At 43.3% G+C, this 17,685-nt stretch overlaps 1 protein-coding gene across 1 annotated transcript in view; it reads right to left on the reverse strand.

The window, feature by feature from the left end:
• Positions 1 to 2,502: 2,502 nt before the first annotated feature.
• The window catches only part of MTRES1 (mitochondrial transcription rescue factor 1), a 31,966-nt gene continuing 16,783 nt past the window's right edge, over positions 2,503 to 17,685 (reverse strand). The window contains exon 4 of the mRNA XM_069726278.1: positions 2,503 to 2,895. Within this exon, the coding sequence (XP_069582379.1) occupies positions 2,680 to 2,895 (216 nt within the window). The 3' untranslated portion in view covers positions 2,503 to 2,679. The remainder of the gene's footprint in view (positions 2,896 to 17,685) is intronic.

Genomic DNA, 17,685 nt, shown 5'->3' on the forward strand with positions numbered 1-17,685 from the left:
AGATCACTGCTATGTAGCTGAATTGCAGGCTTGCTATGAGCGCCGACTACAGGGCCGGCATCAGTAACCATAGAGGTCTCAAGAACCTCTATGGTTACCATCCTGATGCATCGCCGACCCCCGATCATGTGACGGGGGTCGGCAATGTGCTCATTTCCGTCCGCAAGCGGTAGTTAAATGTCGCTGTCAGCGTTTGACAGCGGCATTTAACAGGTTAATAGCGGCGGGTGAATAGCGATTTCACCTGCCGCTATTGCGCGCACTTGTCAGCTGTACAAAACAGCTGACATGTTGTGACTTTGATGTGGGCTCACTACCGCAGCCCACATCAAAGGGGGAGACACGACATGCACGGTACTAGTACGGTGCATGTCGTGAAGGGGTTAAAGCCAGAAAGTTGCAGCTTGAAATGACTTTAGTTTTGTGCCATGTCTGTGATCTGCTTTTTTTCTACAAAATTAAACAACTAAATGAACATCATCCTCCAAGGCCGGAGATTCCATAATTTTTGCCAGGGGTTGTAGTAATAGTCCATGTGTATTTTACATTTTTGTGTATTTCTACTTTGCAGTAAGTATAATTATTACAGGGAATATGAGAACTTTCGGTTTTAACAGCTCCTTCTGAATATGGCAACAAATAGGTACAAGGATAGATTCACATGCAGTTTTTAAGGCTTTTCTTTTTTTCTTAAACTAAAGACGAGATATTCCTCAATAGCTACGACTCACATTAAATTGAGTGGTCTAACCGATTTTGGGATTTTTATTGGCATTGAGTCCAAAGCTCTGTCGTAAAGTTTTAGACATATTTCGTGGACTTTTGCATCAACAATAACGATGACCCTATTGCTTGATGCAGGTGAGGCTAAGCAGAGCTGTAATTGTGACCAAATTCGTTATTGAGATCTTAAAGAGAGTGTTCTCTAGCAAGGTACGTCAAATCTATCGCACAGCACACCATCATCTACAGGGTGGGCCATTTATATGGATAAACCTAAACACAAATGGGACCACCACCCATCTTAAAAAGTTTTCCCCCTCCCATATACTAATGTGCCACAAACAGGAAGTTGATATCACCAACCATTCCCATTTTATTTAGGTGTATCCAAATAAATGGCCCACCCTGTACAATTTTGTGCAGCTGCAGGCTGCCAAAATTAACAAGACACAAAGAAAAAGGCTGACAACACTCTCTAAGGATGCTCGTTCAAGCTCCAAGGAACCCATTTGGAAAGAAGAGGACATCAAATAAAGAAAAAACTGTCCAATTCCAGGTGAAAAATCAGTAGAAAGTTTATTCCACCATGAAAGTACAACATTTCGACCTGTAGCAGGTCTTTGTCAAGTATGTACTTGGCAAAGACAAGCTACAGGTTGAAATGTACTTTCATGGCAGAATAAACTTTCTACTGATTTTTCACCTGGAAATGGATGCTGTTTTTTTCTTCATTTGATGCCTGAATTAAACGGTCTGCTGTGTATTAGACAGCCTTAGTAAATATGTGAAGATCAAGAAGAACACGGTTCTATAATAATGATGGTATACCCAATATATCACTGTTAAATTTGCAAGAGTATTTATTTGTGATGTGCAATAACCTGGTTGGCACTGTCAGTTATACAAGAACCTCATTATTTTTCTATTGGTACCTCAACAGCCAAAACCTGATGATGCATGAGCCACACTAAAGCAAGGAAAAATTAAACCCAAACCCAGTATAAAAATAAAAAAGCACAAAAGAATTTAAGAAGAACAACTTGAAAACTTTACAGCTGGTGCTACACATCGACTTTGACACGGCGGTTGTTCGTTCTACCAAAGTTTGCTAGTTATCACAGCATAATACAAAATAATATAACGTTGCTGCGCCAAAAAGTCGCCATGCAGCCTTATGCACATACCAGTAAAAGCTCCCACCCACTAAAGGAGTTGTACAGTGTAAGAAGAAAAGTCTGCTGTCACTATGTGCACATTATGAGCCCCCATATTCCCCATGTGGGTGGGCAGTCACATGACGGCATGTAAGCAATTTGCTCAATGTTGTAGCACAGGAGAGTCCAGTTGGCACATGACAGCAAGTATGCAAATCGCATATATGCCATCACGTCAGTGCCTTCCCATTGCACATGGCCAAGATTTGGAAGTCTTTAAAGTGACTGCAGACTTTTCTTCTAGGACTTTTGTAACATTTCTGTAATTTCCATTCACCAGTTTAAGGCCAGAAGTGTGTCATTTAGGCCCTTGTCTGACCATTATATACCTCCATATAATTTTTTTTTCTGAACTGTATTAAAAGCTGAGAGACTGCTTTTTATGTAGAGGGCTTCAAAACCAAAAATACATCATTCTGTATATTTTTTCCCATTATAATGGAACCCAGACACATGGCAACCATCAAAAGCCACAAGAGGTATACATGATAAGCATGTACATGTGTGTATAATTACATTTAGTGTAATCTGATGCATTTACATTAACATACAAGTGAAAAAAATAAACATTTTTAAAGAATTTTTATGAAAACAATGACATGATTTTAACAATAGGTGAAAACTAGAAGGTCACTTCAAAACACAAACACTTTCAGTAGGATCAATATTTTCTCCCATACACCATGCATATATAGTAAAAATAACATTTTGTCTCTTTAGAAGTTATTCTTTAATATAAGTGTCACTTGTCTGAATCTGTTGTGTGCAGGCCACTTGTTTTTTGAGCCTCAGAAACTTTTGGAACAGTCAGCTTCTTCCATCGTCTCAAGAGAACTTTGAATTTATCTGTTGACGTTTTTTCCTTTAGCACATTTTTCAAGATTGTTCTCATCACAGTTACTGTCCCTGCTTCCCGGTTTTCTTCGACAATTAAGTCCAAAATGTCTCCCACTTTCACCTGAAAATAATTAAAATGCACATTAAGTATATAAGCTAATCAAATACCGTATTTTTCGGACTATAAGACAAATTTTTGTCCCCCAAAAAATGTGAGGAAAATGGGGGTGCGTCTTCTAGTTGGAATGCAGGCTTACCGGCAGTGGTGTGGCGGCAGCAGAGGTGCGGCGGCAGAGGTGCGGGGATGATGAGGCGCAGTGAGCGGTATGGCGTGAGCGGGGTCCCTTCTACAGGTGAGGTGACGCAGCGGCCCGGTATCCAAGGTAAGCAGCCGCGGGAGGCCGCGCATGCGCAGATGGAGATCGCAGCGGCCATTTTCATGAAGCCGAGATCTAAATCTGCGAACTCGGCTTCAGGAAAATGGCCGCCACGATCTCCATCTGCACACGTGTGGCCTCTCGCTGCCATTTTCCTGAAGCCCCGGGAAGCAGAGCACTCCATCTGCGCACGCGCGGCCTCAGGAAGATGGCCACCGCCAACGATAAAGCCATAATTCACCCAGCTCTGCTGCTTACCTTGGATACCGGGCCGCGGCGTCACCTCGCCTTTGGAAGGGACCCTGCTCACGCCATACTGCTCACTGCGCCGCTGCCACAGCACTGCTGCAACCCCTCCCATGGACACCAGGCCGTGGCATAGCCCACCTAAACAGGAAGGAACCCTGCTCAGGTGCACGCCATATCGCCCACAGCATCACCGCACCTCTGCCGACACCATGACTCCTGTGACCCTGCTCTGCCACCGCCAGCCCTCAGGTAAGATGCTGTAAATTCGGACAAGACGGACCCCCATCTTATAAAAAATCTTTTTGTCTGAAATTTTCACCCCAAATTTGGGGTGCGTCTTATGGTCCGATGCGTCCTATAATCCGAAAAATACGATATATTAATGTCAGATTTATAGATCTATTATTTTAAGCAACTAGTGTTTGTAATATGCATACAAGAGCGTGCCTGTATTTCTGCAAGCAAAAGTATTTAAAGTGGGTACGGAAAGTATTCAGACCCCTTTAAATTTTTCACTCCGTTTCATTGCAGCCATTTGGTAAATTCAAAAAAGTTCATTTTTTTCTCATTAATGTACACTCTGCACCCCATCTTGACTGAATAAAACAGAAATGTAGACATTTTTGCAAATGTATTGAAAAAGAAAAACTGATATCATATGGTCATAAGTATTCAGACCCGTTACTCAGTATTGAGTAGAAGCACCATTTGAACTAGTACAGCCATGAGTCTTCTTGGGAATGATGCAACATGTTTTTCACACCTGGATTTTGGGATTCTCTGCCATTCTTCCTTGCAGATCCTCTCCAGTTCCATCAATTTGGATGGTGAATGTTGGTTGACAGCCATTTTCAGGTCTCTACAGAGATGCTCAATTGGGTTTAGGTCAAGGCTCTGGCTGGACCAGTCAAGAATGGTCAGAGTTGTTCTGAAGCTACTCCTTAGTTATTTTAGCTGTGTGCTTAGGGTCATTGTCTTCTTGGAAGGTGAAACTTTGGCCAAGTCTGAGGTCCAGAGCACTCTGGATGAGGTTTTCATCCAGGATATCTCTGTACTTGGCCGCATTCATGCTTCCTTCAATGACAACCAGTCGTCCTGTCTCTGCAGCTGAAAAACACCCTCATAGCAAGATGCAGCCACCACCATGTTTCACTGTTGAGATTGTATTGGGAAGGTGATGAGCAGTGCCTGGTTTTCTCCACACATACTGCTTAGAATTATCACCAAAAAGGTCTATCTTCGTCTCATCAGACCAGGGAATCTCATTTTTCATAGTCTGGGAGTCCTTCATGTGTTTTTTTTTTTTACCAAACTATGCGGGCTTTCATATGTCTTGCTCTGAGGAGAGGTTTCCGTCGGGCCACTCTGCCATAAAGGCCTGACTGGTGGAGGGCTGCAGTAATAGTTGACTTTGTGGAACTTTCTCCCATCTCCCTACTGCATCTCTGGAGCTCAGCCACAGTGATCTTGGGGTTCTTCTTTACCTCTCTCACCAAGGCTCTTCTCCCAAGATTGCTCAGTTTGGCTGGATGGCCAGGTCTAGGAAGACTTCTGGTGGTCCCACACTTCTTCCATTTAAGGATTATGAAGGCCACTGTGCTCTTAGAAACCTTGTGTACTGCAGAAATTCTGCTGTAACCTTGGCAAGATCTTTGCCTTGCCACAATTTTGAGCTCCTTGGCCAGTTCCTTTGAACTCATGATTCTCATTTGGTCTGACATGCACTGTGAGCTGTGAGGTCTTTATAGACAGTTGTGTGCCTTTCCAAATCAAGTCCTATCAGTTTAATTAAACACAGCTGTCCTCCAATGAAGGAGTAGAACCATCTCAAGGAGGATCACAAGGAAATGGACAGCATGTGACTTAAATAAGGGTGCCTGAGCAAATGGTCTGAATACTTATGACCATGTGATATTTCAGTTTTTCTTTTTTATTAAATTTGCAAAAATTTCTTCTGTTTTTTTTTCAGTCAAGATGGGGTGCAGAGTGTACATGAATGTGAAAAAAGTGAACTTTTTTGAATTTACCAAATGGCTGCAATGAAACAAAGAGTGAAAATTTTAAAGGGGTCTGAATACTTTCCGTACCCACTGTATATATTACCAACGGTCATCTATGAACTCCGGAAAAAAAAAAATCGGTACAGATTAGAAATTGATCTGCAGTGTTCAATGGGGGGTGGGGAGGCAAATACATTTGATGCAGGTTATCCACACACTCTAAAATGGATTATACTACTCTAGCAATTTACTTTCTCCCTTGCCTGGTCTACCAGTTTTTATATAACCTGGCTTCCTGTGATGAGGACTTGTCCCATGGGAGATTATTTTAGAAATTCGAGTTGTATTCAGACTGTCAATGAACCAAACGGGAGACACAGGAGGTGAAAAGAGTACAGTGGGGGAATTTTTATAGATTTCCAGATTGGCAGTAAAAAAGTCTCTAGTGAAACACTGAAGAATCTACAGACTGCGATTTAGTTTGTGCATTTTTTTTGTTAAAAAAAAATATGAAACAAAACAGATATTTTCCACAAAGCGGACGAAGAAAAATATATGCGGCACTCACCCGTTTGAAGCTGTATAATCGTGCTCTTTGTTGGAAAGAAATGTGAATACATCCATTAGGACATCTGGCCAAATTGGACCCGTTGAAGCACACTCAGTGCGAAACGTCCGTCGTCCAGACTCCATCTCCGCACCCTCCTGTACACCTGATGTCCTAATGGATGCATTCACATTTTCTTTCCAATAAAGAGCACGATTATACAGCTTCAAACGGGTGAGTGCCGCATATATTTTTCTTCGTCTGCTTTCTGGAAAATTCAGCTATATGCTACTAATGCAGAGCACCAAATGCCCAAAGCTTACGTGACACCTGTTTATCAGATTTGCAAGTCCAAGTCCAGAAGAGTTTGTACTTAGAAACTCTAGTGCCGTCCTCTATCTGTTTTTTCGTATTGCAAAACATAGATATGTATGGGCAGAGTGTTTATACCCAACTGGCTTCTCTAAAAAGTAATTGAAAGGGCCATAAAAAGGGGTACCAAAAATGCTTGAAACTCTAGGGCCCACACTCATCAAGACCGTCAATTTTCTGGTTTATACTGTTTGACCAATATATTATTCTGTCCAAGATTTGTTTATGTTCTTGCTGCTTTAAAGCAATAAGAAAATGGTTAAAAACAGCATTTAAAGGGATCCTGTCAGCAGAATTGTGCTCAGTAACCTACACACAGTGTCAGGTCGGCGCCGTTATACTGATTACAATGATACCTTGGTTGATGAAATCCGTCTTGTGGTTGTTGTTTAATCTTTATATTCAGTTTTGAGTTAATGATATGCTCGTTCTCTAGGTTGACCTGTGTGGGGGTCTTCATGTGATGCTCTGATTAGGTATTCATCTGTATGGCTTCCGACAGGTCACTCATTTTACATACTGAATATAATACAGTTTTGAAAAAAAAAAAAATCACATTCATCAGGCAGGCGACGGCTCCAGCGCTGTAGCATGATATGGGGGATAATATGCATATTTTTGTTTTACTTACACAGTATTGTTCAAGAAATTTTTTTTTCCCCAAACAAAATGGTGTAGGCAGCCGTGCCTGCGCAGTAGCATATCTCGCTTTCTAATAGATGCTACTGCACAGGCGCCATCGCTGCCATTTTGGCAGAAAAAAAAAAAATTAGGCTTCCTCCAAATGGTAGAACCAAAAAACTCATGGGCTACTTGCACAGTGAACAAGTCCTCCAAATGGTGCCTGCACAGTAACATCTATCGGAACAATGCTACTGCACTGGTGCCGTCGGCACCATCTTGATGGAGCTTAATTTTTTTTCTTTGGCAAAATGGCGCCGGCACCTGCGCAGTAGCAACTATCGCGTTCCGATGGATGCTACTACATAGGTGCCACGGCACCATCTTGATGAAGCCTAATTTTTTTTTCTCTGCCAAAATGGCGCCAGCGACGAAAGCTCAGTAGCATGTATTGGAACATGATAGATGCTACTTCGCAGGCGCGGCCGCATTTTGTTTGAAAAAAAACATTTCTTTAACAAAAACTCACATGTAAATAAAACAAAAATATGCATGTTATCCCCTGTATCATGCTACAGCGCAGGCGGTGCCGTCGGCACCTGTTGGATGAATGTGAATTTATTTTTTCAAACCATATTATACAGTCATGGCCAAAAGTATTGACACCCCTGCAATTCTGTCAGATAATACTCAGTTTCTTCCTGAAAATGATTGCAAACACAAATTATTTGGTATTATTATCGTCATTTAATTTGTCTTAAATGAAAAAACACAAAAAGAGAATGAAGCAAAACATTGATCATTTCACACAAAACTCCAAAAATGGGCCAGACAAAAGTATTGGCACCCTCAGCCTAATACTTGGTTGCACAACCTTTAGCCAAAATAACTGCGACCAACCGCTTCCGTTAACCATCAATGAGTTTCTTACAATGCTCTGATGGAATTCTAGACCATTCTTCTCTGGCAAACTGCTCCAGGTCCCTGATATTTGAAGGGTGCCTTCTCCAAACTGCCATTTTTAGATCTCTCCACAGGTGTTCTATGGGATTCAGGTCTGGACTCATTGCTGGCCACCTTAGAAGTCTCCAGTGCTTTCTCTCAAACCATTTTCTAGTGCTTTTTGAAGTGTGTTTTGGGTCATTGTCCTGCTGGAAGACCCATGACCTCTGAGGGAGACCCAGCTTTCTCACACTGGGCCCTACATTATGCTGCAAAATTTGTTGGTAGTCTTCAGACTTCATAATGCCATGCACACAGTCAAGCAGTCCAGTGCCAGAGGCAGCAAAGCAACCCCAAAACATCAGGGAACCTCCGCCATGTTTGACTGTAGGGACCGTGTTCTTTTCTTTGAATGCCTCTTTTTTTTCTCCTGTAAACTATGTTGATGCCTTTGCCCAAAAAGCTCTACTTTTGTCTCATCTGACCAGAGAACATTCTTCCAAAACGTTTTAGGCTTTTTCAGGTAAGTTTTGGCAAACTCCAGCCTGGCTTTTTTATGTCTTAGGGTAAGAAGTGGGGTCTTCCTGGGTCTCCTACCATACAGTCCCTTTTCATTCAGACGCCGACGGATAGTACGGGTTGACACTGTTATACCCTCGGACTGCAGGGCAGCTTGATCTTGTTTGGATGTTAGTCGAGGTTCTTTATCCAACATCCGCACAATCTTGCGTTGAAATCTCTTGTCAATTTTTCTTTTCCGTCCACATCTAGGGGGGTTAGCCACAGTGCCATGGGCTTTAAACTTCTTGATGACACTGCGCACGGTAGACACAGGAACATTCAGGTCTTTGGAGATGGATTTGTAGCCTTGAGATTGCTCATGCTTCCTCACAATTTGGTTTCTCAAGTCCTCAGACAGTTCTTTGGTCTTCTTTCCTTTCTCCATGCTCAATGTGGTACACACAAGGACACAGGACAGAGGTTGAGTCAACTTTAATCCATGTCAACTGGCTGCAAGTGTGATTTAGTTATTGCCAACACCTGTTAGGTGCCACAGGTAAGTTACAGGTGCTGTTAATTACACAAATTACAGAAGCATCACATGATTTTTCGAACAGTGCCAATACTTTTGTCCAGCCCCTTTTTTATGTTTGGTGTGGAATTATATCCAATTTGGCTTTAGGACAATTCTTTTTGTGTTTTTTCATTTAAGACAAATTAAATGAAGATAATAATACCAAATAATTTGTGTTTGCAATCATTTTCAGGAAGAAAATGAGTATTATATGACAGAATTGCAGGGGTGTCAATACTTTTGGCCATGACTATTCAGTATGTAAAATAGGTAGCAGGTCACTGAGGGATCAGTGACCTGTCATAAGTCATACACATGAATATGTAAGCAGGGCACCACATGAAGCCCCCCACAGGTCTCCCCAGAGCACAAGCATATCATTAACTGAAAACTAAAAATAAAGATTTAGCAACCACAAGGCAGATTTCATCAACCAAGGTATCATTTTAATCAGTATAACGGCATCAACCTGACACTGTAGGTTACTGAGCACAATCCTGCTGACAGGTTCACTTTAACCACATTTGGACCACCCATAGACTTTAAACGTTTGAGAGATCTCTTTGTTAGGGCCATTTCAGATATGATCCGAAATTGGATCGATTATATTGTGGGCATCTGAAAAACAGCTTTTACTCTGCATTGATGGTCTAAAATGTAACTGTCGAAAGCGAACATCCAGCTGTCAGACAGCCATAGTTCCTATCTGTGCCTTCTCTATCACTATATAGAGCTAAACAAGAGATGTGTTTGCAGTAATAGGAAGCGCTAACTTCGCTCCTCTTCCACACACAGCAGTTGTGATCAGCAGGAGCTGCTTGGTCATTGGAGACTCAGACAGCTCTGCTATACAGACACCAGGCTACATTGGACTTGTAACTGGTTAAATTATACCAGTCATATACCAGTCATTACAAAGGAAATAAGAAAAATAAATACAAAAATTCAAAATTTAAATTACCCAAGCCCTCCACCCCCAAAGTCTTTTGAGACCTTATGGGTGGCACATTGTATAAAATCTTTTTTTTTTCCTTAGCTCTTTAACCCCTTTCTGACATCGGACGTACTATCCCGTCGAGGTGGGGTGGGCCCCTATGACCATGGACGGGATAGTACGTCCAGCGCGATCGGCGGCGCTCACGGGGGGAGCGCCGCCGATCGCGGCCGGGTGTCAGCTGCCTATCGCAGCTGACATCCGGCACTATGTGCCAGGAGCGGTAACGGACCGCTCCCGGCACATTAACCCCCGGCACACCGCGATCAAACATGATCGCGATGTGCCGGCGGTGCAGGGAAGCATCGCGCAGGGAGGGGGCTCCCTGCGGGCTTCCCTGAGCCCCCTGCAGCAACGCGATGTGATCGCGTTGCTGCGAGGGTCTTACCTCCCTCTCTGCTTGTTCCAGGCCCGGATCCAAGATGGCCGCGGATCCGGGTCCTACAGGGAGGGAGGTGGCTTCACAGAGCCTGCTCAGAGCAGGCACTGTGAAGCAGCCTGCACTGCTCTCAGATCGGTGATCTGACAGATCTGTGATGTCCCCCCCTGGGACAATGTAAAAAAGTAAAAAAAATTTTTTCAAAATGTGTAAAAAAAAAAATATTCCTAAATTATGAAAAAAATATATATATATTATTCCCCTAAATACATTTCTTTATCTAAATTAAAAAAAAACCAATAAAAGTACACATATTTAGTATCGCCGCGTCCGTAAAGGCCCGACCTATAAAACTGGCCCACTAGTTAACCCCTTCAGTGAACACCGTAAGAAAAAAAAAAAAACGAGGCAAAAAACAACGCTTTATTATCATACCGCCGAACAAAAAGTGGAATAACACGCGATCAAAAAGACAGATATAAATAACCATGATACCGCTGAAAGCGTCATCTTGTCCCGCAAAAAACGAGCCGCCATACAGCATCATCAGCAAAAAAAAAAAAAAGATAGTCCTGAGAATAAAGCGATGCAAAAATAATTATTTTTTCTATAAAATAGTTTTTATCGTATAAAAGCGCCAAAACATAAAAAAATGATATAAATGAGGTATCGCTGTAATCGTACTGACCCGAAGAATAAAACTGATTTATCAATTTTACCAAACGCGAAACGGTATAAACGCCTCCCCCAAAAGAAATTCATGAATAGCTGGTTTTTGGTCATTCTGCCTCACAAAAATCGGAATAAAAAGCGATCAAAAAATGTAACGCGCCCGAAAAGGTTACCAATAAAAACGTCAACTCGTCCCGCAAAAAACAAGACCTCACATGACTCTGTGAACCAAAATATGGAAAAATTATAGCTCTCAAAATGTGGTAACGCAAAAAATATTTTTTGCAATAAAAAGCGTCTTTCAGTGTGTGACGGCTGCCAATCATAAAAATCCGCTAAAAAACCCGCTATAAATGTAAATCAAACCCCCCTTCATCACCCCCTTAGTTAGGGAAAAATTTAAAAAATGTATTTATTTCCATTTTTCCATTAGGGCTAGTGTTAGGGCTAGGGTTAAGGCTAGGGTTAAGGCTACAGTTAGGGTTGGGGCTAAAGTTATGGTTAGGGTTTAGATTACATTTACAGTTGGGAATAGGGTTGGGATTAGGGTTAGGGGTGTGTAAGGGTTAGAAGTGTGGTTAGGGTTACTGTTGGGATTAGGGTTAGGGGTGTGTTTGGATTAGGGTTTCAGTTATAATTGGGTGGTGTCCACTGTTTAGGCACATCAGGGGCTCTCCAAACGCGACATGGTGTCCGATCTCAATTCCAGCCAATTCTGCGTTGAAAAAGTAAAAGAGTGCTTCTTCCCTTCCGAGCTCTCCCGTGTGCCCAAACAGGGGTTTACCCCAACATATGGGGTATCAGTGTACTCAGGACAAATAGGACAACAACTTTTGGGGTCCAATTTCTCCTGTTACCCTTGGGAAAATACAAAACTGGGGGCTAAAAAATAATTTTTGTGGGAAAAAATTTTTGTTTTATTTTTACGGCTCTCCATTATAAACTTCTGTGAAGCCCTTGGTGGGTCAAAGTGCTCACGACACATGTAGATAAGTTCCTTAGGGGGTCTACTTTCCAAAATGGTGTCACTTGTGGGGGGTTTCTACTGTTTAGGTACATTAGGGGCTCTGCAAACGCAATGTGACACCTGCAGACCATTCCATCTAAGTCTGCATTCAAATGGCACTCCTTCCCTTCCAAACCCTCCCATGCGCCCAAACAGTGGTTCCCCCCACATATGGTGTATCATCGCACTCAGGACAAATTGGGCAACAAATTTTGGGGTCCACTTTCTCCTGTTACCCTCGGGAAAATACAAAACTGGGGGCTTAAAAAAATTTTGTGGGCTCTGCATTATAAACTTCTGTGAAGCACTTGGTGGATCAAAGTGCTCACCACACCTCTAGATAAGTTTCTTAGGGGGTCTACTTTCCAAAATGGTGTCACTTGTGGGGGGTTTCAATGTTTAGGCACATCAGTGGCTCTCCAAACGCAACATGGCGTCCCATCTCAATTCCTGTCAATTTTGCATTGAAAAGTCAAACGGCGCTCCTTCCCTTCCGAGCTCTCCCATCCGCCCAAACAGTGGTTTACCCACACATATGGGGTATCAGCGTACTCAAAACAAATTGTACAACAACTTTTGGGGTCCAATTTCTTCTCTTACCCTTGGGAAAATAAAAAATTGGGGGCGAAAAGATATTTTTTGTGAAAAAATATGATTTTTTATTTTTACGGTTCTACATTATAAACTTCTGTGAAGCACTTGGTGGGTCAAAGTGCTCACCACACCTCTAGATAAGTTCCTTAGGGGGTCTACTTTCCAAAATGGTGTCACTTGTGGGGGGTTTCAATGTTTAGGCACATCAGGGGCTCTCCAAACGAAACATGGCGTCCCATCTCAATTCCAGTCAATTTTGCATTGAAAAGTCAAATGGCGCTCCTTCGCTTCCGAGCTCTGCCATGCGCCCAAACAGTGGTTTACCCCCACATGTGGGGTATTGTCGTACTCAGGACAAATTGTACAACAATGTTTGGGGTCCATTTTCTCCTGTTACCCTTGGTAAAATAAAACAAATTGGAGCTGAATTAAATTTTTTGTGAAAAAAAGTTAAATGTTCATTTTTATTTAAACATTCAAAAAATTCCTGTGAAGCACCAGAAGGGTTAATAAACTTCTTTAATATGGTTTTGAGCACCTTGAGGGGTGTAGTTTTTAGAATGGTGTCACACTTGGGTATTTTCTATCATATAGACCCCTCAAAATGACTTCAAATGAGATGTGGTCCCTAAAAAAAAAATGGTGTTGTAGAAATGAGAAATTGCTGGTCAACTTTTAACCCTTATAACTCCCTAACAAAAAACAATTTTGGTTCCAAAATTGTGCTGATGTAAAGTAGACATGTGGGAAATGTTACTTATTAAGTATTTTGTGTGACATATCTCTGATTTAATTGCATAAAAATTCAAAGTTGGAAAATTGCGAAATTTTCATAATTTTCGCCAAATTTCCGTTTTTTTCACAAATAAACGCAGGTACTATCAAAGAATTTTTACCATTGTCATGAAGTACAATACGTCACGAGAAAACAATGTCAGAATCACTGGGATCCGTTGAAGCGTTCCAGAGTTATAACCTCACAAAGGGACAGTGGTCAGAATTGTAAAAATTGGCCCGGTCATTAACGTGCAAACCACCCTTGGGGGTAAAGGGGTTAAACCGCTACAAAAAATCCAGAAAATGTGCTTGGTAAGGAATGAGGGGTAAATGGCTTGATCTTGAGCTAGTTAAAGGGAATTTGTCAACATGTTTGACCTGGAAAGAAGAAATACAAGCCAGCTCACCCGTGATGCATAAACCAAACTTCAGGAGCACGGTCCCGCTGTGTCCAGGCGTATAAAGTCCAAAACAAGAAGAGAATGTCCAGCTTCACTGAATCCGTAAAAAAGAGTTTTCTTTATTCACAAACTTTAAGCATAGAGGATACAGACTTCAGCATGAACCATATGGGTAAGAATCTCAACGCATTTCTGGAGACTAAGCTCCCAAAGCTGTGTGCACACGGTTAATTTTCGCCAAAACGCTGATGGAATCCTTATGCCAGCTAATTCAATGTGAATCTTGAAGTGCTGTGTGCATGATCAGTAATTTTCCTTTTCAGTGCGTTTTTTTTCTGCAGCCTATCAATTCTTTGTACGGATTTTTAGCGTTTTTAACCCATTGACTTTGCTGAGCAAATCCGCAGCAAAACCGCAGGTATAAAAATGTTTGCGACTTTGCTGTGGATTACACAAGATTTTACGGACTTTCTATGGTGTTTCCCACGCTGTCATCTGTGTGACAGCGTGGGAGAAACACCGGTGTGGCAGTTCTGATCGTCGGCAACATTACCGCCATTAACCGTACCGCCTCCAGAGTGCTGTGGGGTGACGCTGTCAGATGTCAGTGTAACCCTGCAGCTGTGACCCACAGAGATACTGTGACCCACGGTAAAAAGCTTACCGCAGGTGCCGGCTGATGAGAGACTACTACTCCCATCAGGCTACATCTGCTGTTACTGATAACAGTGATAGCAGTCGCCGATAATCAGAAAAGAAGTCTCTCGTCAGCCTGTGCTCAAACTTAAAAAAAAAAAAAAATCAAAAACATGTAAACTAATTAAATACATATTCAAATAAAAATACAAACTGTATTATATTCACCTAACACCAAATCCAAGATGCCTTTGTCTCCTATAAAAAATAATAATAAACAACCACATACTCTCCTTTCTGCCGTAGTCCACGTAATCAAGCGTGTCCTACAGTAATCTCACTTGTAGAACAGTCACATCGGGAAATGTGACTGCTCTAACCGGAAGCCGGCTAAACACTGACAGGAGCATCATCGCCCCCGCAGTGTCTAGCGCTGAGCTGCCGTGAGAGAGGTCACACGAGTTCATCAGCTGATGAGTTTGGGTGATCTCAGCGCACCACTGCAGCGAGAGAACTTTCTCATGCAGCAGAGGTGCCGTGAGTTCACCCAAACTCATCACCTGATGAACTCGGGTGAACTTTCTCACTGCAGCTCAGTGCTACACACTTCAGGAGTGATTACACACTCCTGTCAGAGCGTAGTCGGCTGTCCTTGAGAGCAGTTAGTGACTGCTCTCAAAGTCATCAGGATCGTGGTGGGACATTATGGATTATCTTCTATGCGAACAGGTGAGGAATATTGTGGTTTATTTTTTTAAATATTCATTTACAGGAGATGTTGGCTTCAGTGGATTGGGCGATGATGTGAGTATGTGCCACAAACCAGACTTCCCTGGAAGGAGTGTGACTAAGGAGCTTCCTTGGTGTTCGCTGGAGCCTCGGATGGTGAGGTCAGGCTTGTGCGGCAGGTAGCTGCCAGGTACCACTCCAGGGTGGAGTCTCGCTGTGGCTGCTGATCCCACTGGGGGACGGAACGCTAGGACAGGGGCAGGCAACGGGCTCGACTGGCAGACCGGCACAGCTGAGACACAGGCAGGCGGGTACGGCTGAGACACTGGCAGGGGGGCACGGCTGAGACACTGGCAGGCGGGCACGGCTGAGACACTGGCAGGCGGGCACGGCTGAGATGGAGGCAGGACAGGCGGACACGGTTGGTACTCTGGCAGAACAGGTACTGACTTGGTAGGGACAGGAATACGGGCAGGTATATGGAAACAGGTAGGGACCTGCTCAGACTGGAGGGTACGGTACAGACCAAAAGTTTGGACACCTTCTCATTTAAAGATTTTTCTGTATTTTCATGACTATGAAAATTGTACATCAAAACTATGAATTAACACATGTGGAACTATATACTTAAAGAAGAGAAGAGAATGCCAAGAGTGTGCAAAGCAGTCATCAAAGCAAAATGTGGCTACTTTGAAGAACCTAGAATAAGACATAATTTCAGTTGTTTCACACTTTGTATATCATTCCACATGTGTTAATTCATATTTTTGATGCCTTCAGTGTGAATGTTCAATTTTCATAGTCATGAAAATTAAGAAAAATCTTTAAATGAGAAGGTGTGTCCAAACTTTTGGTCTGTACTGTATATGGTAACAGGTAGGGGGGACCTGTCCCGCAGGTTGCAGAACGGAAGTAGAGCAGAATAGCAAGGTTGCGGAGCCGAGAGCATAGCAGAGATGCTGGTTGCAGTGCAGCGAGCTGAACCGCAAGAGGCAGAGCCAAGAGCAGAACCGCTGGAGGCGGAGCCAAGAGTAGAACTGCTGGAGGCGGAGCCAAGAATAGAAATGTGGGAGGCAGAGCCAAGAGCAGAACGAGTGAACACAAAGAAACGCACGTAGAATAGCAAAGGTTACAGATAGGCATACTAAATGGACACATGTAGGACTAAGTTCAGACAGTCAGGAACGTGACAAGGCACAGAAACAAGGACTCAGACCAGGGTACGAAGCCCCTCTGTGGCAGAAACAAGAGACACAGGTACAGGCCAGGGTACGAAGCCCCTCTGGGTGGCCAACACAAGAGAAATAGTAAAACAGGACCTGGCACCTCAGCAGCAAGACACTAACTGAGTAAGTAAGTTGCTCAGGCATCCTCCTAGGGGTGGGAATGCTTTGCAATTGGCAGGGGACACCTTGGGAAGGTGCACACAGTTTCTGCCGGGGTTGCCCTCCTGTGCACACAGCCAGGAAGTATGCAGAGAGCAGGCAGGAAACAAGTGGCACCCAGCATGGAGCCGGCAGAAGACAGAACTCACAGCACGGCGCGGAGTAGTGAGTAAGTTGGTGTGTAAGGCTAGGTTCACATTGCGTTGGGGCAGTCTGTTAAGCGCATAGCGCTAACGCAATGTCTTTAGAGGGATCGCGTTTGCCAATCCCGCTAGCGCAGATCCCCGATCTGCGCTAGCGAGGAACAGCATCCGAGGTCTGTCACAAAATAACGGCACATCGCTAGCGCGTGCCGAAAATGGCATGTGCTAGCGATGCGCTACAGATAAAAATCACATTGCCGTCAATGGGTGCGCTAACGGACCCATTGCATGGCGTTAATTATGACAATTTCGCCGTGCTACGGAGTCCGTTAGCGTTAACCCATTAACGCAATGTGAACCTAGCCTAAGGCAGGTGGGGGATGGGAGGCTATGCAGTGATGCCGGCAGAGTTGTTACAGTATGGTTTAATTTAGATTCAATAAAGGAGTCTGTGTCATTATTTAAAATAAAGGACTTTATTCTGGGTGTGTGTTTTTCTACACTACATGGGGTTAGAAATGGGGGTGTCTTATAGACGCCTCTCCATTACTAACCTCTGGACTTTATGTCACCTGACATTACAAAGGTGACATAAACCCTCCCAACCATGAACTCCACTTTCCACAGCTACAGGGCAAGTGGGAAGAGTAAGGCTAAGTGCCAGATTTGGCTTTTTGATGCGCCATTTCTTGGGCGGCTTCAAGATGATGTTCTTAGTCTGGGAGGGGGCCAATAGCGAGAACGCTAGGTCATGACAGGTCATAGCTCGCAAGGCATTACTGGGAACGGGAGCTGCCGACAGCATCGCGAACATGGGGAAGGCTGCGGGTGACGCCGGCAGGTAAGATTATCACAATTTTTTTTTATTATTATTTTTAACCTGGGTTGTGTTGTGTATGCAATTTCGCAGTGGAAAAATGCAGCAAAGACGCATACACAACTTGTGCACATAGCCTCAAAGGATCCGACACAAAAACAGACCCAGTGCACCCATTTTTTACAATCTGCACAG

This window comes from Ranitomeya imitator, chromosome 5 (assembly GCF_032444005.1).
Source record: "Ranitomeya imitator isolate aRanImi1 chromosome 5, aRanImi1.pri, whole genome shotgun sequence".
Classification (NCBI taxonomy): domain Eukaryota; kingdom Metazoa; phylum Chordata; class Amphibia; order Anura; family Dendrobatidae; genus Ranitomeya; species Ranitomeya imitator.